This window comes from Conger conger, chromosome 3 (genome assembly GCF_963514075.1).
Source record: "Conger conger chromosome 3, fConCon1.1, whole genome shotgun sequence".
NCBI classification, from domain to species: Eukaryota; Metazoa; Chordata; class Actinopteri; order Anguilliformes; family Congridae; genus Conger; species Conger conger.
The window spans coordinates 46,568,044-46,593,007 of NC_083762.1; the positions used below are offsets into that span (position 1 = coordinate 46,568,044).

General features: G+C 41.1%; 1 protein-coding gene across 6 annotated transcripts in view; it reads right to left on the bottom strand.

Annotated features, from left to right (window-relative positions):
- Positions 1–24,964, bottom strand: part of ubr3 (ubiquitin protein ligase E3 component n-recognin 3) — a 245,906-nt gene that overhangs the window by 116,341 nt on the left and 104,601 nt on the right. For 4 of the 6 annotated variants that reach the window (XM_061235073.1, XM_061235078.1, XM_061235077.1 and 1 more), the window contains 5 exons: positions 23,872–23,968; positions 17,107–17,248; positions 16,405–16,527; positions 14,423–14,593; positions 144–589 (listed from right to left, as the gene is read on the bottom strand). In XM_061235073.1, coding sequence (XP_061091057.1) covers positions 144–589; positions 14,423–14,593; positions 16,405–16,527; positions 17,107–17,248; positions 23,872–23,968 — 979 coding nt within the window. The remainder of the gene's footprint in view (positions 1–143; positions 590–14,422; positions 14,594–16,404; positions 16,528–17,106; positions 17,249–23,871; positions 23,969–24,964) is intronic. The other 2 variants (XM_061235075.1, XM_061235076.1) reach the window with 2 other exon arrangements.

The following is a 24,964-nucleotide window of genomic DNA, read 5'->3' on the forward strand; positions in this document are numbered from 1 at the left end:
CAAGGGCCCAACGGCTGTGCGGATCTTATTGTGGCTACACCGGGATTAGAACCACTGACCTTGCGTGTACCAGTCATTTACCTTAACCACTATGCTACAGGCCGCCCTGTACATGATTTTCCAACTGAAGTTGTAGCACTAACCTTTCCTCTTTGTCCAAGGCCTTCTTATCTGTGGGACTGCTCTTCTTTGGTGGCACTGGTGGGGAAATCTTCATGCAGATCTCCCGAATGCTGTGCTTGCTCTGGTGGCTGCGGGTAGATGCCTTGATGAGTATGCGCTCAATGGCAGTGAGACCGTCCCCGTGGACATAGCAAGAGATTTTGGGACTGTCCAACCATTCTGATGAGAGTGAGTTTTGCTTGTTGGAGAGCTTGTGATGCAGCTTGATGAGCAGAGACAGCATACTCTCCTGTACATCCAAGATTTCAGTGACCAGCTGAAGCGGTGCCCCAGGAGGGGCCCAGCGGGAAGAAGTTGACTTGGGCCTTGTTGCCTGGCTGGCCTCTCGACTACTTCGGTTGATGATCTCCTGGAATTTCCTCCGGCGCTCCTCGACAAGGCTGAACAACTGTGCCTCCCGTAGGTTCTTTGACAGAAATGGCAAGCAAAGTTAGAGATCAGGTCATGGGGATTCTCCCCATCAGCAGGCTCAATCCTACTTTCATACATGATTAATCAGCATGCAGGAATTGCTCTTGACCATACACAATCAATCTATATTAAACTTTTTTTTTTTTTTTTAGATATTTTTTAGGCCTTTTTCAGCTTTATTGGACAGTATATAGAGACAGGAAGAATGGGGGCGAGAGAGAGGGAAAGACATGCGACAAATTGTCAGACGGTCGGATTCGAACCGTTGACGTCGCGGCTCACAATGAGCATGCGGACAGTGCTCTGCAGGCTGCACCACCGAGACACCCAATCTATATTAAACTTAACATAAATAAAAGAGTCTAGCAGTGATCTCTGAAAAAAATAAACACAGCGTGGTTCGGTCCAAAAAAGCAGTAAGTACGTATTTTATGCAAATATCCAATATTAATTTATGTTGGATGCAGCTGATGGGCGTTTGCATAACTACAGCATTCTATCAACTATTACACTGAGTGCGGTGTATATTTGCGTTGTTCAGCTCTCCCTTGCAAAACAGTGAGTTTTACCCTCCTTACCTCCGGTGTTTCTAAACCAATCTCAATGCCATTTCACATTTTGAACTTCAAATACTGATTTTGGTATTGCTACGTTACGGCATTACTATGTTGTGGATGTAATCTATTTAAATCCAATAGATCATTACACAAGACTTTTTTATACATTCATGGCTGAAGACATTATTCAATTTGAATGAGACCTCAAAATGTGAAATTTTGAGGATGAATTGTCCATATAGTTAACATGGGAAGACACAATACTAACTCATAAATCAGGTCAGCTTCATTCTAAATTCCAAAATCATAAGTTTGAATCATTCTAAATTCCCAAAACAGACAAAACCATGAGAACAATCGGAGACTGTTCATAGGCAGTCAGCAGATAACACACCGACAGCAGCATCAGGCAGTCATACCTGCAAGCACTCAGTTTATAATAATGTGTGGGATTAGCTTGTAAGGCTCGGGACACAAGAAGTCTATGCTCATGAATTTAGGTTAGAGGCTAAAAACAAGTAACCAGTGAGTCCACAAAATAAATCCCAGGTAAATCCCGTGGAAATACGCTGTTGTTGTTGTAAATAAATAAATAAATTCCAGCAATGACCTGCAAAGGTTGACAAGAACACCAGGAGGTATAAGGAAATGCAGTCATCCATGTCAGCTGTTTTGGAAAGTTCAGTATGTTTACTAGGCTAGTGGTAATTTTTAGCAAATGATTTCATGATATAACAGAGGTAAGAACAAAAAACGTCAGGATAGCAAAGTAGAGGTATGCTATGTTACAATTGTCTCATAAATAATTACATAAAAATAAACCTTACACAAATAGAATGAGATTTATCAACATTTTACTTGCAAACTAATTGGTTAACAAATAGGTATAATTGTTGTTGGACTAACAGACAAACATGTAAAACATTTACATTTTTGACATGCCTTATTACTGTAGCCTTTTATACCTCTTTCACACAGAAGCAACGACCCAGGAATGTCCTGTGTTTGCTGTTGTTGTAAAATGTTTTCATTTTAAATCAGTTGTGGCATTGTATACTTCAATAAAATCACTTTGCAGCTCACATTTTTAATATAGGTAGGCCTAAGTTTCAAGAAGTCCATTAACTCCTCCTAAACCGCCATCTAAAAAGGCAGTAAACTAGAAATATGAATAACTTGGTTCTGTATTTTAATGTAGGCTAGGTTGGTTAAAGATAGAATTGGGGTTGGAAAATATAAGGGAAACCTGGAGCTGCATATCAAAGTTTAAAAAACTAATTTTTTAAAAATACATTTCATTTATCTCCAGCCAATCGTTAGATTGTGCACTCAATGTGGTCTGTTGTCATTACAATAAAGAACACGACGCAATAACAAGCATATATTTTCATATTGCATGTGCATATTACATGGTCTACTGTCTCTTCGCTTGACTATGTACAATAATTTTCTTTAAAACCTGCCATTTTAACACTCCATCCATCCATCCATTATCTTAACCCGCTTATCCTGAACAGGGTTGCAGGGGTGCTGGAGCCTATCCCAGCATACACTGGGCGAAAGGCAGGAATACACCCTGGACAGGTCGCCAGTCCATTACAGGGCACACACACCATTCACGCACACACTCATACCCGCGGGCAATTTAGACTCTGCAATCAGCCTAACCTGCATGTCTTTGGACTATGGGAGGAAACCGGAGTACCCGGAGGAAACCCACGCAACACGGGGGAGAACATGCAAGCTCCACACAGAGAGGCCCCGGCTGACCTGGATTCGAACCCAGGACCTCCTTGCTGTGAGGCGGCAGTGCTACCCACTGCACCATCCAACTAAAGACTAAACAAACCAAGACTAAACAAACGTAGCCAGTGTTTAGCTTAGTCTTAACTGATATTGTGAATGTGATTTTCATTTGAATGCATTCTGTTAGCTGTGTGTTTACGAAAAATAGGTTTGCCGTCTTTTGCATTTGTATAGAGTTAAAATACAAAAGTAGCCTATCTTTCCTCACAGCTAACACTCTGATACTCCACCCCAGAACTCTAGCTAACTACCCAAGCCAAGCCCTACCTTAACCTTTCCTGTGTTCAAGGGACGTGTTCTTACGAGCGCTTGCGCACATGCACACACACCTACCATACCTTATCCTAACTTCCTGTTACCTCAATCCTGTTTATGTTCGGTGTTTGTATGTCTGTTTAATAATATTCTTCATTAAACCGGTCTGTTTTGGTGTCACATGAACATGAGATCTGAGTCAAATCAGTCTTTCAAAGAACTTCCAACCTTCAGTTTATCTGAAGATATTTGACCATTAATATTCATACATTTAAATTTCCACATTTCTGTATCACCAACAATTTGTGCACCCCGTGTGAGGACGTATATGTTTCAAATAGTTATCCTCACTACTTCATAGAGTGTAAAATCCCTACACACCCAACAAAAAAAATAAATACATAAAATGTGGCAATTCTTCGATCAACATGGATATTGATCCAACTGCTCGTACAATACTCGCGCTCTGAAAAATCCATAAAATCGTACCGGATACTTACTAAAAATGAGTACTCGGCTCACCCCTAAGAAACAGGAATAACAACCCTCTGCAGCAATCTCAGGATAGCTATCAATCTTGCTACCCACAAGTCATTGTCCGGCTGGACAATCTACCTATGACCAAGATTCCTAGAAGACAGAACCAGATTTTCTGACAAAATGTCCTGGTACTTTGCTGAATTCATGGCGCTATTGATCTTGAATAGTGCCCCTGAACCACTGGGAGCAGAATATCTCCAAAACATCAATGACCCAAAATGTTCAATTTGGTCTCATTTGACCACAGCACCTTCGTTGAATCATAATTTAAATGACCAAATGAGACCCAAATGGAATATTTTGGTCAGATACAGCATCTGCATCCATCAAAACAGATATGCATAAAAGGATCTCATATCCATGGTGAAATATGGAGATTGGTAAGTGATGTTTTGGGGCTGTTTTAGAGGTCCAGAAGCACTGGTTAAAATCAATGAAATAATGGAGTCCAAGTATCAGGCAATTCTCGCTGACATTCGGGTTACCACAAGGCCAAGACTTGGCTGTAGGTGGACTTTCCAGCACGACAATGACCCAAAGCATACCTCAAAATACAAAAATACAAATTATATGTTCTGCAATGGCCATGGACGTCATTCCAATTGAAAAACCTGTGGGCTGCACTGAAGAGGGCAGTTGAGAAGTGCAAACCCAAGAATATAAAAGAATATTAAAGTTACAATAGGTCATTTTGGACTTCTAACGGTCAAGAGAGGAATAGCAGCAACAAACAACTTCAAACCACAACACTGTTTATCCCTCCCTCTTCTCTGTAAACGCGCTGACATTGAAACACCATTGGCTGTGGCAATTATTGCTTAGCCATCAAATGTCATTGTCATCGTTATGCTTAGCTGATGTGTCAGCGAACAGCGCAAGAAACAAGAGTTGTTGTAGGCTAAATGTTGCTCTGATGAAGTTAAATATTGCCATGACTTTATCAGTATAATCATAAAATATATGTGGATCAAGAATTGGCAAATAATGAACCATACGTCAAGTTATTAACACATTTTGCATACAGTAGTGAGCAAAAATCTGGGCACCCCTGGTCAAAAAACCTTTTACAATTAATATCTAAGTGAACACAAGCGAACCTGACCTCTAAATGGTACAATGTTAAACATAACATTTCTTAATTTCTTCACATTTACTTGCCATGACCGAGTCCATGGTGCTTTTTAATTCGCCACTAAGTTTAGCGCATAGAACGCCCTGGTGCAAAAGCCAGTGTATCTATTAGCTATTATGGTGGAGGACAGTAGGCTCACATCATCATAATCAGTACTTATTTTCCTATCAGCTAGACAAATGCAACATTTCTACATGCCACCGCGAATTGCAATATGTATTGAAATATGATTCATTATGTTCACAGTTTTGCAGAGATCATTTTCTCACTAATCAACTAGCTAATCGCTTCAAAGTTAGATCTCGCTTGTTAGCTAGCTAGCTGGCAAGTAGTAACTATCTAAAATAACAAGCAAGTAACTCGTTATTAGTTTTATTATCACCTTTATTCCACTTATGTTTCTCTCACAACAAGCTAAAATTCCTTTCCTTATCAGATTCTGCTTCTTCTTTTTTGAAAAAAAAAAACATCCCTAGGGCGTCATGGTGATGCACAGTTAAGGCAAGTGGGGAGAAAAATCAGAAATAAACAAGGAAAAAACCCATCCGATATTCACGACAGTTAAACGTGTTGGGGATACAAGTTACACATTTCAAATGTAGCAAATTGTCCCATTGTGGGATTTTAAGGGATCTAGAGAGCAGACTATTTTTCTTTTCTTTTTTTAAATAAGAATGATTAGAATTACTTGACTAGGAGGGGTCTATTTTAATTTCTGTTTAAAAATGTATGTTTAATTTAGCGTTGGTGTCCTTTATTTACAGAAGAGATGATACGGCCAGTCTTGAGCACTTAAGTCATATTTTATTTCCCTCTTTCATTATTCAAATATTTGAGTAGTGAAATTACCTCAGATGCCCATCCCTAATTGTAACTTCCCCTCAATTCATTGAAAACAAACATTGTCATTAACATGTCAAGAAACAGAGATAGCAAAGGGCTTGGGGTAGCTGCATATTGTGCATGAATGAAGATTATATTCCTGTTTGAAAGTGCGGTTTCAAAGTCCCCGTTCCAGCAGAGATAAATGACAGGCTTTAAATGTGGACATATTCTTTACCCATAACGTCTTTGTGTGTATTTCAGTAATATGCACATTTGAGTTTATGGTATAATGAATTAAATTAAATTTTATTTGTATAGCGCTTTTTACAAAGGGCCTTTGAGAAACCGGGCCCCAAGAGTACACACCTAGGGCAACAGTGGCAAGGAAAAATTCCCTGGAAACAGGAAGAAACCTTGAAAAGAACCTGACTCAGTAGGGGAACCCATCTGCCGCTGGTTGACACCGGTTTGTAGAAACAATGGTTTTAAACAGAAAACCAGATTAAATAAAAGTACATAAATGTCCAATTATAAACTTGAAGCAGAGATGAGGTTGAGGGATGGCAGGAACACCAATACGTGGCACTGTCAGGCAAGGGGACAGCCTTGGTGCTACAGCTGAATCAGCAGTGGAAGTGATAGGTTGTTTTGTTGCATCCATGCTTTGCACACCAGTAACAGACATTTTAATCATGGTTATATTTTGTTTCTATTTATACATAACTCAGATAAAACATTTTAAACATGGATTTCAGTGTACGGGGTGCAATTTCTGTCCCTTTTTAGTAGAATGTGGAAAACCCTGGGGGAAAATCCAGCTATGACCAGTTTGAAATTATAAACTACTGTCTCTTTCAAACCAAGTGAGACTACAGGGTTGGTGAGCTAACCTAAGCACTGAGCCTGAGTTTTCTGGGCCCTATTTCATATACGTTGCAAACTAAGCCCGATTAGATTGTTGATGTTCTGGGATAAAATCAGAATGTTCGGTTTCATAAAGGGATTTCACAATTTAGACCGGCAACAATACTTGGACAACAGTGTATTAAACGCAGGCTACAGTGCATAATCAGGATATTTCCATAGCTTTCCCAAAAGTGAGGTTACCCACTTTTATTTTATTTATAAGTATATTTAGATTTACTTGCACATGTGAGCATAACTTCCTTGGATATATAATCAATATTCCTGGCTATGTATCCTAACATCCTATTGGCCTTCTTTACTGCTACCGCACATTGACTAGAACCCAAAAGGCTTTGGTCAACTATGACCCCCAAGTATTTTTCCACTTGTACCTCCCCAAGAAGTAGTCCTGTTTTATATTTTTATTTCTCACGTGTAGAACTTTACATTTAGTTGTATTGAATTTCATTTCCAAGGTTTCCGCCCACATCAGGATTCTGTTTAAGTCTTCCTGGATTACTTTAGTAGGGTCTATACAATTAGCTAAACCTCAAAGTTTTGTATCATCTGCAAATGTAACTAAATTACTTTTAATGCCCACGTCTAGGTCATTTATGTAAATGAGGAAGAGCAGTGGCCCCAGCACCGATACCTGTGGGACTCCACTTCCCACAATACCCTGCTCAGATAAGGCCCCTCCTACTACTACTCTATGTCCTTTCCCATAGCCAATTCCGAACCCACTTCGAAATGGCTCCTACAATTCCTACCGTCCTCATTTTGATAATGAGTTTGTCATGTGGTACCTTTTCGAATGCTTTTTGGAAATCTAGGTATACAATATCATAAGCCCTGCTATCATCTTGGTAGCTTCCTCAAAAATTTGTCAGGCGTAACCTACCCTTTCGAAAACCATGCTGGCTATCATGATTGTATGCATTGCACTGCTGCCACACAATTGGCTGATTAGATAATTGCATGAATAAGTAGGTGTAATAAAGTAATAATGTTCCTACTAAAGTGCTCGGTGAGTGTATATAGACTAGGTAACACAGAGTAATTCACGAGGACACAATCAGCTGACAGCTGATAAAATATTGAAATGGCTTGTTACCATGGCAATGCACTGGCTCCGTCAATTACCCAGTTTTCTACTCTGTTAAAGGCTGCTTCTGTCATTTAAAAAGGATAAATCACATAGACTAGAAACATAAAAGCAACCTGAACAGTGTATGAAAGTTGATGATGGTCAAGATTGGTATGTTTAAAAACTGTAGAAGGAGTCCAAAAAATTTTGGGTCTGTAAGAAAAAGTAGCCTATTGCTAGCATGTCCTGGCAAGCTATTCCACACAGGGACTACTCAGTATGAGTACTACTGAAAAAATACTTCCTAATGTCTGTGCGGAATTTATCCTTTGCCAATTTCCATTTATGTCCCCTTGTTCACACAACAAATCTCATTCTAAATTAATAGTCTGTAGTTCACTTTGCTAATCACTATAATGAATTTAAAAGCATGAAATCACCCCTAAATCTCCTTTTACGGAGAGGTAAAAGCTTAAAGATATTAAGCATCTCATGTTCTATTTCTTTATTAGCTTCACTTTAAGCTCTATGGGATATGGGGGTAGCTATAAGTGACATCGCAGGCCTTCTCAAATTTTCAGTGCAAGGTTCGCAACCTAGCTGGAGACTAACATTTCTACCACGCCAAGGGTGTGACGCAGCCGTGGATGGTATGGACCTTCACACCGCTTGCGTTATGTGTCTCGGCGAGATCCACGCTCTCACGGCCTTAACCCTCAGGGCATGCGATCAGATCAACTTTCCTATCTATTTGGATGATTCACTTTGTGAGATTTTACCATACAGATTCAACGAACATATTGACAGAAACCTTAGAATCTTGACTTCGCAATGCACCTATTGCCATATAATATACATATTTTAAAAACGTTTTAAATTAGATCACTGCGATTTCTTATTCTTTACTCATTAATATGCGAATTTGGCCCATTTCATTCAAATTGAAATGAGGTGATAATTATTCTCTGGCAGGGGAGGGGTGATGCCATGTGTGAGAACGCCAAGTGTAAACCACGATAAAATGACATACAAAAGCATAGGCTATTAGTTTCTTTTGAGGTAAACATTTTTCATCACAGCAGTATGGCTTGCATTACAACATTTCAAACCCCTTCTTCTGGACAGATTCTAATCAGAAGCAACAGTTGCTTACTTAAACCAGCAGGGCAGCACCAAATGTCCACGTCTACACAGGCTGGCGGTGAGGATCTGGACTTGGGCACTATATGTCCCGGGGAAGCTGAACTATGGGGCAGATCTCTTGTCTCGGAACGGTCCCTCTCCCCTAGAGTAGTGTCTTTATCCACTCGTGGTAGCGGAGGTGTGGTCACGCTTTGGAGGATTTACTCACCTCCTGACAGAATGCGCATTGCCCATTATGGTTTGCGATGACAGCAACCGGCTCACCCCCACAGGGAGTGGACGTGCTAGCCCATCGCTGGCCCGGGGCCTCCTCTATGCCTTCCCTCCCTTTGGCCTGGTAACCACAGGTATAGTGGCTCTACGGTGCCTGCCCACCCCCTGGTAAAGCGTTTTAACCAGGGCATCTGGCGTCTGAAACCCGTGGCCCCACCCCTGTTCTGCAGCGGGACTAATGCTAAAAGCCTTGTATAGCCCTCCTTTTTTCTACCACTGGAGAGCGTTGAGTGGAGAGCTTTGTTCCTTAAGGTGGTGCTGCTTACTGCGCTAGTTTCTGCTAAGCAAGTAAGCGATTAATGCACCTTGTCTGTGCACCCAGACTTTGTCTCTCCTATTCAGGATCTGACAGAGTTGTGCTGAGACCGAACCCCATGTCCTTTCGCTCACGGGTATTGGACCTGTTTTACAAATCATATTAGACCGTGGTTTTCTTAGTTCATCACGGCACAGAGCAATCTGCAACGAAGCTAGCTACAAAGCTACCAACTGCTAGCCAGAAATGAGCCATGAATGATCTTGTTGGTGGGGTTCATAATGACGCATTTCGTAAAACAGACAGCATTCTTAGAAACAATATAATATTGCATGGGCCTTGAATAATTTTGCCCCATGCAATTACACTTTTCTTCTCTATAAGGCCATAATCTAAACACTACATCTAACATTTCATACTAAATTGCATACGCAATTATGTTTCAGAGAAACTGCTTTGAGGCTTAGTAAATTACATTAAACTTGCTAAATTAATTAGCTTGACATGCTCTCTCTATTCCACTAAATAATATGGGGATTATCAATTTCGCATAGTCATTCAGACTAACTAAATTCATGTATCTTTCAATTATAACATGCAGTCCTCTCTGTACCTTGTTAGCTGATCACCTTAAGATTTTTTTGTTGCAAGTTAACAGTTTTACATATGATTTGTAACCTGCTCTATCAAAATCAGCCGTATTGACCCCAAAATGTATTTTGAGTTTTACAAACTACTCAAGAGGAAAAAGTAAGCTTTCTAACAATGCTTTCTAAAGTTATATCTTTACTCCAGATATCAAGGGAGTTGTATCTCATTGTATTAGAGTGCCACCAAACCATGTTTTTGAGAAAAACGGCTTCAAAGTTTCGTTGCGAGAGTTACATGAGGCATCTTATGTATAAACCCTTTAAAACTATATTTTACCCTGAACATTAACTCTTAACATTGATAAGTGCATCATTCATAAATAGCTTAAATAGCTGTGGAATTTATCAGTAGATTAGCTTTGATTTGATATTGCTTGTGAGCAATTGTAGGCGATTTAAATAGGCGTGTCAGAGCAACGCTAGCGTATATTAGACTTGCGAAAGTTGTCCTTAGTCAGTAAGTGCATCATTCCAACCAGGTGTTGTAGTTTCGCTGCGGATTTTCCTCTAGACGCGGTAACGTTTTATTTTAAATTGCTCATTTGAACAGCAAGGGTTAGGGCTTGAGCCAGTTTGTTTGTCTCGATCGCTGTTAATCACTTCTACTAGTTGCATACCTGTAGAGTGATTGAACGTTTGTCTTAAATAGCTTAAATAGCTATGGAATGTATCAGTAGATTAGCTTTGATTTGATATTGCTTGTGAGCAATTGTAGGCGATTTAAATAGGCGTGTCAGAGCGTTGCTCCGTCCCAGTTTGTGATGTTATGTTTCACCCCATCCCAGTCTGCTCTCTCCCCGTGCGACAAGGGACTCCACGGTGTCTGAACCCCTTGAACCTCAGCTACCCCCCGCTGACCCCCTGTGAGGACTTTGCTGTCACAGGGGGACTATGGAACTGCCAGTCTGCCACTCGGAAGGCTGACTTCATCCCTGCATATGCCTCCCTCCAGTCCCTACAATTCCTTGCCCTCCGGAGACCTGGATCACACCTGACAACACCGCCACTCCCGCTGCCCTCTCATCCTCCTTCTCCTTCTCGCACACTCCCCAGCCGTGGCGGTGGTACTGGTCTTTTAATTTCCCCCTCATGGAAATTCTCTGTTCCCTCTCTAACCTGTCCATATCCACTTTTGAATTCCATTCTGTTGCAGTATCCTACCCTACTAACCTTTTCATTGCAGTTATCGACCGTCCTCCAGGGCCCCTGGGAAACTTCCTTGATGAGCTAGACACCCTTCTCAGCTCCTTCCCTGAGGATGGCACCCCACTGATTCTCCTTGGAGACTTCAACATCCACCTAGAAGCCTCCCAGGCTCCTGCCTTCCTACCGCTAATCCACTCCTTCGGACTCTCCCTGCAACACTCTCCTCCAACCCACAAGGCGGGCAATGTCCTAGACCTTGTCTTTGTGAGGAACTGCTCATGCTCCGATTTCACAGTTACCCCTCTGCATACATCTGATCACCTCCACTCCCTCTCACCCTCTTCCTTTGCCACCACTGTCCCCTGTCTGTCTGTCACTCCCCCCTCTCGAATCCTTCTTCGAACTCCCCACTGACTCCATCTGCCACCCTCCTTTCATCTCTCTCCTCCGCCTTTGACTCTCTCTGTCCCCCTGTCTCAAAGCCACCTCGCACATCCCCTCCCAGTCCTTGGATATCTGACACCCTCCGTACCTCCAGGAGCAGCCTCTGCGCAGCGGAGAGGAAATGGGGAAAATCCAGAGACCCTTCAGCCCTCACATTTTACCAGTCTCTCCTGGCGGCATTCTCTTCTGCTGTCACTGCCGCCAAAGCAAAATACGATCAGACACAAATTCAGAACTCCGCTTCTAACCCCCGGAAACTGTTCTCCATTTTCTCCTCTCTCCTCAACGCACCGCCTCCTCCACCTCAGTCCTCCTTCGCTGCTGATGACTTTGCTGACTTTTTCGATGAGAAGGTCACAGTCATCCGCAGATCCTTTACAACCACCACCCCCCTTACTGTGCCCTTCCCCCCCTCTAGGCCCATCCCTTCCTTTTCCACTTTCTCCCCCCTAACAGACTCTGATGTTTCTCAACTCCTGCTCTCCCACCGCCCTACAACCTGTGCCCTTGACTCTATCCCCTCTTCTCTTCTCCAGACTATCACACCAGACATTCTCCCATTTGTCACCTCCCTTGTCAACTCCTCCCTGTCTTCCGGCTGTTTTCCAGCATCCTTCAAGAGGGCCCACACCACATCATTGCTAAAAAAGCCTACCCTGGATCCCTCCATCATCCTGAACTACCGCCCGGTATCTCTTCTTCCTTTTCTTTCTAAAACCATAGAACGAGCTGCTTCTACTCAACTTTCTTCTTTCTTTTCTAACAACAACCTGCTAGACCCCCATCAGTCTGGCTTCAGATCGGGCCACTCGACAGAGACCGCGCTCCTCTCCGTCAGTGAGTCGCTCCATGCCGCACGAGCAGCCTCCCTCTCCTCTGTCCTCATTCTTCTAGATCTCTCTGCTGCCTTCGACACTGTGGATCACTCCGTCCTCCTGTCCGCCCTGTCAGCAACGGGCATCTGTAGCACAGCCCTGGACTGGATTGAGTCCTACCTCTTTGGTCGCTCCTTCCAGGTTGCCTGGGCTGGTACGGTATCGACACCTCGGCCCCTTGCCACAGGAGTTCCCCAGGGCTCAGTCCTAGGCCCGCTTCTCTTTTCTCTTTACACTCGTTCCCTTGGCCCTGTGATCACTGCACATGGGCTATCCTACCACTGCTATGCGGATGATACCCAACTCTTCATCTCGTTCCCACCATCTGATACACAGGTTTCTGCCCGTATCTCTGCTTGCCTGAGTGACATCCAGAGCTGGATGGATAACCACTATCTAAAGCTCAACCCAGGCAAGACTGAAATGATATTCATTACTGCTAATACCTCTCCCCACCTGGATCTCTCCATTTCCCTCGGGGATACCACACTCACGCCATCACCCAGTGCAAGGAACCTCGGCGTGGTGATGGACAGCAGACTGTCCCTTTCCGAGAACATTGGTGACCCGGTCATGCAGGTTCTTCCTATACAACATACGGAGAATCCGCCCCTTTCTCACCCCCTACTCGACCCAGCTCCTGGTCCAAGCGATGGTTCTGTCCCGCCTGGACTACTGCAATTCCCTCTTGGCTGGCCTCCCAGCGTCCGCCATCAGACCCGTCCAACTTATCCAGAATGCAGCAGCTCGTCTGGTCTAAAACCTTCCCAAATACTCACACGTCACCCCCCTGCTTACTTCCCTCCACTGGCTGCCTGTCATGGCTCGCATCAAATTCAAAACATTGGTGCTAGCCTTCCAAGCAGTTAAGGGGTCTTCCCCAGCTTACCTACAAAAAATCATCAGACCCTACACCCCTGCCAGACCTCTTCGTTCAGCCTCCACAGGCCGCTTGGCACCTCCCCCTCTCCGAACCTCCACCTCACGCTCACGACTACTGTCTGTTCTGGCTCCACGGTGGTGGAATGAACTCCCCGTTGAGGTCAGAACTGTACAATCTCTCCCCACCTTCAAACGCAAACTGAAGACGCACCTCTTCAAGCAGCACCTCTCCCCATCCCTCCCTACCTCCCTGTGATCCTTAATTGTTGTCTTTGTGATTTACTTTGTGTTTTGGTATGTTTAGTTGGCTTGGTAAGCAGTATTTGGATAGTTAAGTTTGGTCACTTTTGCTTTGTTGTTTGTTCATTTGTTGTTTAAAAAAAAAAAAAAGAAAAATAGGCCCTGGTCCTTATCTTTGTGGTACGGGTAGCAATTGAAATTGTACTTCCCTCTAGCGTCTTTCTGCACACTTAGCCCTGGTTATGGGTATGCACTTTGTTGTACGTCGCTCTGGATAAGACCGTCTGCCAAATGCCAATAATGTAATGTAATGTAATGAACTCTTGATGAACAGTGACAAGCTCGATAGCCTCCAAACAATGCACAACGGTGTAACTTTCACTTTTACATCTTGCATTTAAAAGCTTAAAAACTATATTTTTACTCAGAATTTGGAATTAAGATAATGAGATAATGAAACACTTACATAAAAGTCTTCGCGACTTACAACTGATTATGATAGAACAGGTCACATTTTGTCCATACAAACCTTCAGAAAATTGACCCCAAATTGTCTTCCTCCAACTCCCATCTGTGCAAGTCTGACTTACAGATAAGGTGCAGTGGCTGATATTGCATGCTTCAGAGAAGCACACAGACGAGAGCAAACAGTTTCTTTGTTTAATGTCAAGGAAATTTTGTGAACAAATTCACAAGGTATAAAACCTATGTAAACAAAATTAATAGAAGCTGTGTAGAAACAGTTCAGAAAGTGGTGCAATATTTTTTGCCCGCTCAATAAACGCACAGAAGGCAGAACAGGAAATCTAACCTGTCTGAAGTTGGAGGAGTCTGCACTGGTGCTCGGAGGGGGCTCCCTCTTCACCGCCGGGGTGGTCTCAGGCACCCTCACCCTCACAAAGTTGATGATGTGATGCAGGTTGGAAAGCAGGCTGGTGCCAGGGAACCAACTGTCATGACAATGCTCTTCAATACAAGGTTCCTGAGTTAAACAGACAAGTCATGTCAGGCCGACCAGGACCTATCATGCTGGCTACATCAACCAATATCATCATCTACATCCCATTATGTAACCAAAGTCATACTTTTTTCCAGCTATTGCATATTGAAAGAGTGGTTATGCCCCTATAACTAGATAATTATCATGCTCAGCCCACTGTGGGTGGCAGTGATATTACTAGCTATCAAGCTAACCAGCAAGCAAAAGTGACTTTCAATCTTACACATTTTTTGTTTTAGTTTTAGCTCTGTGCTCCAGCACAAAAATGACTATGAAGTTAAAGTGCAGACCTTTAGATTTTCTTACATCAGTATTGGGTGAACAGTTTAGGAATTGCAGCCGTTGTTAAAAATATTATAATATGAGGGGGCCAAACGTTATTGGACAATTGGCTGTTCAAATGTTTCTTGGACAGGTGTGTTAAATTTAATCTCTAGTTCATGCATAAAAGAGCAAACAAAAGGGAGAGAGTTGATTCAACCAGTACTGCATTTGAGTCTATTGTTGCGGCCTCTCAACATGAGGACCAAAGAAGTGCCAATGCCAGTAAAGCAGGCCATCATTGGGCTGAAAAATCTGAATAAGTAAATCGGAGACATTGCCAAAAAATTAGATGAGTCAAAATCAACTGCACATTGGAACGGACTGGAGACCATGGCGGACCAGTGTAGTGGGTGTCAGAATAAAAATCCCTTTATAACTGTTCAACAGAGATCAAGAATACTCTCCAGGATGTTGGCGTAGATGCGTCAAAGACGACTATCAAAAGAAGACTACACCAGCATAACCTTAGTGGGTTCTCCTCCGGCAAGCCTCAAGAATGGAATGGCCAGGTTAAAGTTTTGTACAAAAATGTACATAAAATATATATATATATATCAAACTTCTGTTATGGACAAATGAGATTAAGATCAGCCTGTACCAGAAAATTGAAAGAGGGAAATTTTTGGGAAAAAAAGTAACAGCTCATACCATCTCAACTGTCAATTTGTCAAACATGGTGAAATGTGAAATGTTCTTTACAGGCCAAGTCAATCAACTGACCTCCATCCAATTGAGCATGCAGTCTGAAGACCAGACTGAAGGCAAATCACCACCAAAAAAGCAGGAGCTGAAGAGGCCTGCAGGGAAGATACCCAGCATCTGGTAATGTCTATGGGTCATTGACTGCGCCTTGTGTTATTTAGCAGTGTCTATGGGAAATTGATTGTAAACTCGGCAAAGTCAGAGCTGTCCGCCATATCGCTCCAGCAAGCCAAGTTAAGTTACGTGATACGTTTATGCTAATCTTACCATATTTTAGTGGGAGTGTCATGTGATCGCCTGGATGGGTGGGCACCCATAAACCAGTGACGTCACCCGACAGGTTTGCCTTAGAGGTTTTGCCCCATATTTAGGAAACGGGTACACCAACGGTGATTTAAAAAATGCCTACACACATAATTTAAGCATTTAAAGCATGTCTTTCTCAGGGACACTTCAACACACCCAGGGTGGGATCGAACCGGCAACCCTGATATGTTATTTAGCTGACACTTTTATCCAAAGATTAGACTGAACAGGGGACAATGATTGGGGCAATGTGGGGTTAAGGGCCTTGCTCACTTTTCAAGTCTCAAGTCAAGGCTCTGTGATACTCATCACATTAACATAGCACACTGCGAACGAACGAACGAACATAAAATATTGCCTGTTAAAAGTCAGACCTACACACAGACAGGCCTGCAATGCATTTCATTGCTGTTGGGTAAGGACAGCTGTATGGCCCAAGGAGAGCCCACATCAAACTGTACCTTGTCTTCACTCTCTTCCTGCTCAGGGTTGTCCAGACCCAGCTCGATCAGGTACAGCACCATGCAGAGCACATGTTCTGACATATTTGGATGGTCCATTGAAATCTGCAAAATGATATTCAGCTGAACACAAATAAATAAATGTATTCTCCAACACCCAAAAAGGTTTTTTTCTGATATGCTGTATGTTGCTTTTATTGTGTTTATGTAATTACAACTGTAATTGCACTGTTTGAAAATACAACAAAGGTCTCCATTCTTATTGAAAAAGATCCAAGTTTGTGCAGCACTAAGATACCTGAATCTGCTTATCAATGTCTTGATTGAAGACCATGATTACTTAATTCATTGACATGTCATAGTGCTGGGCTAAATCAAAACCTGCACCCACACTGGTCCCATTTGGATTCTTTTTTTTAATAGATCAATCAAACTGGACAAAGTTTGCTAAGATTGAGCTAGTGGTATAGTGATCTGCAAAATCTAATCAAGATAAATCTAATCAAGATTTGTAATTTCCTTCATTAAACTATGGTCTGGGAAATGGAATACAATGCACTCCATTTACTCTGCCAACATACCTGGTTTCACGCTTACAATAGTTTCACCATTGTTTAAGTAGACAAATATGACACAAAATAATAGTTACAATTAATCAGACATTTGTCAAGATAAAATAAAGCCAACACTTAAGAAATGTACCTTGTAGAGGAGGGTGAAAATAACAATATGCAATGTCTTGCAGTGCAGTAGTTTGACAAGGCCTCTGTAGCATGGATGCAGAGGGGTCCTTTCCTTATAGGGTGGCCATGGATTTCCTGAATGGATCCCAGAGAGTTTCAGGCTGCGAGTCAGACAAAAGCACTACAGTTACATTGCAATTACATTATCCCATATGCCACAACTGTCAATACACTGTTCATTTCCGGCATTCTTGCCTCTGGCAAGTTTTTTAACCTTTTATATTCAGTCACACCACATCAAGGTTAGATATTGAATAATAGAGTAACTCAAAGGGACTTTAAAGAAGAAGTGAAACATTAATTTGCTAAATAATTTGCAGAACCAAATACTTTTTTCCAATTCTATCAATGTAAATACCAATATAAATTTGCTACAAAAGCAATTCAATGATTGTGTTGTAACATTTATTCAGGGAATCAATTAATCATACTTCAACCCCCATAAAAATTCAGTACATCCAGCACTCGCAAATTGAACAGAAAATGGCAGCATATTATGTTTCTTGACAACAAATCACACCACAATTTCTTCTTCTTAAAATGTTGAAACACCTAGGCCTACGTGTTAGCGATACTTTGAATGTAACCACCAAACAAGCAAGAAAAGCTACATTTGAAATAGAATTGCATTTCTTTCCAGACATGAGGTACGCACTTCTAAGACAAGATCTAAAAATGAAAAGCCACACAATGATAGTTAATAATTAAGATAATTAAGAATGATAATAAATATTACTAATATTTTATACTATTCATGAGACTAAACGTATAACAATTGGAAACATACACTCAGTGAGCACTTTATTTATATATTTATAGAATTATATTTTTCACTTTTTGGAGATTTCATCAGGCAAAGAGTCTATAGATGCAGAGTTTGGTGTGATAAGTGCTTTAGACCCATTACTCTCACACACACACACTCCCTTGCTCACTCACACACACACACACATACATACTCTCACACTCACACACATACATACTCTCACACTCACACATACACACACACACACACTCTCTCTCTCTTATTGGTCTTCTGCTGCTGTAGCCTATCGACTTAAGAGGTTTGACATGTTGTGTGTTCATAACATGGGGGGGCGACATGGCTCAGGCAGTAAGAGCAGTCGTCTGGCATTCGGAGGGTTGCCGGTTCGATCCCCCGCCCGGGCTGTGTTGAAGTGTCCCTGAGCAAGACACCTAACCCCCAAATGCTGGTCGGGGCCTTGCATGGCAGACAATCGCCGTCGGTGTGTGAGTGTGTGTATGAATGGGTGAATGGAGAAGCATCAATTGTACAGCGCTTTGGATAAAGGCGCTATATAAATGCCTGCCATTTACCATAAGGTAATGGTGAGAACAGGCCATTCAGCCCAGCAATGCTCGCCTTTAGAGACGCTCTACTGCATACCACTATTGTAATGTGTGGTCATATTTGCATTACTGTCACCTTCCTGTCAGCTTTGAGCAGTCTCCACTGACATCCCTCATTAACAAGACTTTTTTTCCCCAGAGAACTGCTGCTCACAGGATATTTTTTTGTGTTTCCCACCATTCTCTGCAAACTCTAGAGTCTTGAGCATGAAAATCCCAGATGATCAGTAATTTCTGAGATACTCAAACCACCCTGTCTGGCACCAACAATCATTCCACGGTCAAAGTCACTGAGATCACATTTCTTCCCCATTCTGACATTTGGTATGAAGAAAACCTTTTGACCACGGCTGAATGCTTTTATGGATTTAGCTGCTGCTGCATATGATTCAATATTTGCATTAACAAGCTGGTATACAGGTATACCTAATAACTTGCAGGTTTAACTCTACAATCAACTCCATTGCTTGTAGAAAATAACGAATAATGTTAGGTTATTTCGATACAAACTGGTTAGATAAGTCTTCGACCAAAGATAAAAGTATATTTGGAAACATCAACTTAACTCAGTCATGAATGTGCCTACTCAAATCATTCCTGTCAATCATTCCTGTCCATATCAATATCTGTTAGACTGGATACTGGTTTCTCACCCGGATAGATATTTAAAAGCTGGTGTTTACTCATTTAGTGATCAGTCATTTACTGTGTGTGGCAAATTGTCACCAAAATTAATCAAAACTAGACAATAAAACAGAATTTAGATTTATTGGCAAAGGTATTCATTAATTTCCAATGTTCAAGATTGGGACTTTTTGTACACAGAGTTCATTAAAGTGGTAGAGAAAGACGCTCCATAGAAAAACTCAAAGGTAAATGCAAGACATCTACCCTGATCAGCCCTGAACTCATAAGCCTTTTTAGGCAGAGGGAGAAAGCCTGGGCTACATTTAAGATCATGCCGATTGGGAAACTTATAGACAACTGAAAAATCTCAGCAAAACTGAAACCTGTAATGCTAAATGAAATTATTATAAAGAATGTCTGTCCTAAACAATTAATTCATTAATTCATTATCCTATCCCAGCATACATTGGGCGAAAGGCAGGAATACACCCTGGACAGGTCGCCAGTCCAGGGCACACACACCATTCACTCACACACTCATACCTACGGGCAATTTAGATTCTCCAATCTCCAACCCACACAGACACGGGGAGAACGTGCAAACTCCGCACAGAGAGGCTTTTTTTTTTCGCACAACCACCAGGTGGCAAATGTGAGCACTCGCCCACATGACGGATGGGGTTGAATCTGGTGGCATGCTGAAAACTCAGAAGTACCAATGTGCAACACGTAGTTAATACTTAGTAATACTTAGAACTAAAAATGAATTTAAGTACATGTAAGTTGGAGTAGAACACATAATAATTATAAACAGCAGGAGAAAAAGCAGTATGAACAGATAGAATGACAGAATTTAAACATCGGAAATGTATCTAAGCTATCAAAATAAATGTTTTCATGTCACTATTCGAAAACAATCTCCATTTCAACTAAAATTCAGATGAGGTCGTATTTATTGATTTAGGTCTTTGTATATAGAGCTTTAATTAAATTCTGATTCTTTTCAATAACTTCTAATAAATTATGTGACTGATGTTACATATTTCAACCCCAGGGTTTGGGCTTTTGCTTGCTGGATAATTTACCCATAACCTCTAGTAAGAGAATTATGAAAGGCACTAAAAATCATGATGGAAGCCTATGCAATAAAATAAATGGATGAAAAATAATCCCAAAATAATAATAATAATAATAAAAAATAAATAAATCATACCGTGTGTTGCTAAGGACCTTTCAAATATATGGGCAATTCCATCGTTTGTGATGACGTAACTGGCACTTTGTGGGGGCCAAATGAAAAATATTAGTGGCCTCTTGGATCAAATCTATCATGTCCAGTAACTTTTAGATCTTTTAGGTCTTAGAGTACACCAGTTAAATATTTTCTACAAGAATTATACCTTTTTCTTTTTTGGTCCATGTCCACATTTTTATGGCCAGGAGACCGGCCGTTACACAAGGAGAGCTGGACAGGGCCGTAGAAGGGCATCAACCCAGCAGCAGGACCAGTATCTGCTCCTTTGTGCGAGAAGGAACAGGAGGAGCACTGCCAGAGCCCTACAAAATGACCTCCAGCAGGCTACTGGTATGCATGTTTCTGACCAAACTGTCAGAAACAGACTCCATGAGGGTGGCATAAGGGCCCGACGTCCTCTAGTGGGACCTGTGCACACAGCCCTGTACCGTGCAGCTCGATTGAAATTCGCGAGAGACCACCAGAATTGGCAGGCACACATATGTGTGTATAGGCCATACACACTACTGAGTCACATTATGAGTTGCGGTGATAAAATTCACACAAGTTGGATCAGCCTGTGATAAAATTTTTTTACTTTTTCGATTTTCGGTGTGATTTTGAATCCAGCCCTCATTGGATTGATCATTTTGGTTTCTTTGACCGTTGTTACATCATTTTGTTCTCAACAAATTATACAATGTAGACCAGTAAAGATTTTCAACTTGAATAAATCGTTCATCAAGATCTGATGAGTGTTCCCTTCATTTTTTTGAGCAGTGTAGTATGCCGCAATGCAATGTAAATATTGTACATTTTTAACAGCTAGACTAGAAGAAATAATCATGTATCAGATGTAAAATATATTAAAAGCAAGACATATGAAATATGAAATTGGCACTTACAAACACTATATTTTATATATATTTATGACAAATAAATAAAGAAATAACTTCCAGATCAGCTTTGGTTTTTGTGTTGTGTGTAAAGTCTTAATTCCTTCCATTTTCATAATATAATTATTGGTCCAATTCACACGAATCAAAGTGTTTCAGTGTCTGGGATAGCCAATAAGCAACCATGATACCAACCATAAAGCACATTCCTCAGGAGAAAAGTTACCATTGAACAGACGTTAGCGTCTCGTGGAAGCGGCCGCTTCCCCCCCGAGTCTACGTTCGAGGGTGAGGTCACTCCACCTAACAAAATAATCAACCGCTGTTGCTAAAACAGTGGTATCGTAAAATAGCTATAGAAATACAAACAGAACGGTTGGTGTTAGTGCTTTCGGTAGCCTATATCCTGTGAACAGATTGATTGAAAATTTCACCCTGCAAATAATTCCATAATGTTTTGCAAGGTTAGACCTATTTTTTTGCATATATCACTCATCATCATTGAATGTGCAGTTACAACACATCCAATCTCCTGGAATACGCACTATCAATTTTCTATGAACAAAGTCTACAGGTAAAAGAAAGAGCAATGTTTAAAATTAAAATTAAAGATTTATCCTGACAATTTGCATTATAATTCGGTTTTTAAGGTTGTCATTTTCAAAGTGTCTTACTGCAGTCATGCATGTATGATTGTGTATTTTCACTCCTGTGACTGTTTTCCCCATTATTGATAATGCTATATGTGATGCCCAGCCCTTGCATCTCAACACATGTCTGTAGAAACAGGAACTTCGAAACTTTTGAAATCGGGCGTTACAATAAGGGTTGACCGAAACTCAAGAGCTCACTGTCCCAATCAGGCTTTTGCCCAATGAATACCCTCAGCTAGCCACCAACTTGATAAACTCATTCTTACAAAAAGCAGCTCACCTATTCTAAAATTTCAGTGACCACAGACATTAATTAGACAGAGGTGTGAAAACCCCAGCTTTATTATCATCAGTGTTAATGATAACGTGTTTGTTTTCAATGCATTAAGGGAAACGTTACAATGCAGAGTTGATTTTGTCAGAATGTCTCGTCCAATATCACATTTTGAATCGGGAATTGGTCCGTCTCATAATAATAAAATATACAAATTGCATAGCTACCAAACTCGGCTTTTTGGCAGGGCCAGCTTTGTGCCACCGCACTATTCCTTGTTACTTTTCAAAAAGACCCAGGTGATGTACTAATTAGGGCTTCAATGAGACAGGTGAGTATAATTCCAGGGCTGAACACTAGCCTTCTAAAGCAAGACAACAATCCAAAGCATACCGGGAAATGAACCATAAAGTACCACCAGGAAAGGCGGATGAAGGTTTTGGAATGGCCACCACATTCCTCAGAGTGATCTCAAACATGCTGAATAATATTTCTGAGCTGTTCTGCCAGGAAGAATAGGGGAAAATTGTAAAAGCAAAAAATTAAAGACTGAAACTGTAAAAAATGTAAATAAAAAGTAATCTTCCTTTAAAATGTGAAGAAATGTGTCATGTTTAATGTTGTACCATTTAGAGGTCAGGTTCGCTTCTGTTCACTTAGATATTAACTGTTCAAGACTTTTAGACCAGGGGTGCCCACAATTTTTGCACACTAATATACCTGGACTTATGGCTTGACTGAGTTTACATTCAAACGTCACATTGCATACATAAAATTAACTTTTGTCTGGGTGTTCTATAACGTTTTTGCAAGAAAGAAACTCTAGGATTAGAAACTAGTCTTTTTACCAATTTTGGACTATGCTGATGTTCATCAAAATGCATCAAAATCTAATCTCCTTCCCTTCAATGCAGCCTATAACAGACTTTGTAGATTTGTCCTTGGTTGTTCTTTTGTTTACTCATCACTGTACAATGTGTGATTCCCTGAAATGGTATCCTGTCAATATTGAGACATAGTCACTGGCTGCAACTTAGTTTTCAATGTACACATTTCAAATATCCTAACCAACCACAACAGTTCTTTAACCCATATAGGAGTCAAATCAACTAAGGGACTCTACCCAACGCTCCCTATCCCTCACGTCAAAAAAATAATTGGTAAATGAGCTTTCATTTTCATCTGACTGGAATAATCGTTTCGATGTTCGATAATGTTTTGTCTTATTTTGAGACAAACTGTTCATGTTTTAACTAATACTATCATTGTTCACCCCCCCCCCCCCCCCCCCCCCCCATCATATGGTGATTCTATATTGGTTCTGGAGTATCTTGTCATTACGACTTTCTGGTTGCACTTAGGAATAGTCGATAGTGGGTTTTTTTGTTGTGATGTCTGTATGTTTTTTTATTTATTCTTGGTTTAATTTGTTTTCTCCTTCTTCCTGGCTTTTTAGAAAAACTTTGCCTCACCTCAAAATTCACATTCATCTTTTGATATCTCTTAGATTGTGTTCAATACTGAAATAATTGTATACTGAATTAATATGCAATGCTTGTATCACCATCTTGAGGAGCCAGTGTGACACTAATCTGACAGAGTTTGAATGAACACTGTAACACAGAAACAGCAAAAGCGTCAGGAGCTCTTGAAGTAACTAAACACTCACAATGCTGAGTATCTGTCCATCGCTGACTGGACATCTCGGCGGTACACTGTCCTAAGAATGACCATGATGGGATCAAATTCCTTCTCCCAGACTTCAGCTGAAAAAAATAAAAATAAACTTTACATAACAATGGTAGAATGTCTGACAAGTTGTTGACATTTGGTGCAATTTTCAGAGAGAATCTGGGTGCGGAATGCAGCCTAGAGACTTCCCCCATTTGGTTGGTGAAAGGGCATTCCTAACTGAAATAGCTGATGAGATATGTGTATGTGCTGGGGGGGGGGGGGGGGGGAATAATTCCCTAAAAAAACTGGTTTGACAATGAACTTTTCACCCCTGGGAAAGATGACCATAGTGACTCTTTTCCTATCATTTATGATTAGGTTAGAGAAAACATTTGGAGGAATTTTTGACCAATTCCTCCATTCAGAAATCTTCAAGATCATTGATATACTTGGGCTTGTGCTTATGGACTGCCCTCTATTGAAGGCCATGCAGAATATGGATGTTATTTTTACTCAACCATTTCCATGTGGATATTTTGGGTCATTGTCCTGCTGGAAAGTCGACCTATGCCCAAGTCCCAGCTTCTTACCAGTTTTTCCGCCAAACTTTCCTGGTACTTTGTGGAATTCATTATGCCACTGATCTTAATTAGTACCCCTGGACCACTAGCAGCCAAACATTCCCAAAACAAAAATGACCAAGCTCCATATTTGACTGTAGGTACGAGGTTCTTCACCTTGTATGCATTCCTCTTTTTTCCGCCAAACATACTGATGGTGTTTATGGCCAAAAAGTTACATTTTGGTCTCAGCTGACCATAGCATCATAGCATGGCATCTTATGGTTGTTTTTGAGACTTGGTGACCCCAGGATGCAACCTGCATCTGCAATTCTTGAACTGTGATCCTTGGGTCCTTGCCTCACTCAATCTTCAGGGCAAGATTGTATTCAATGTTTCATTTTTTATTATTATTATTGCCTTCACAGTGCTAACTGGCATGTTTAATCAAGTATGTTTTCTTCTACCCATTACCAGACTTGTGGCAGTCAATGAGCTTCTCTCTATTTTGAATTGAAAGTTATTTGG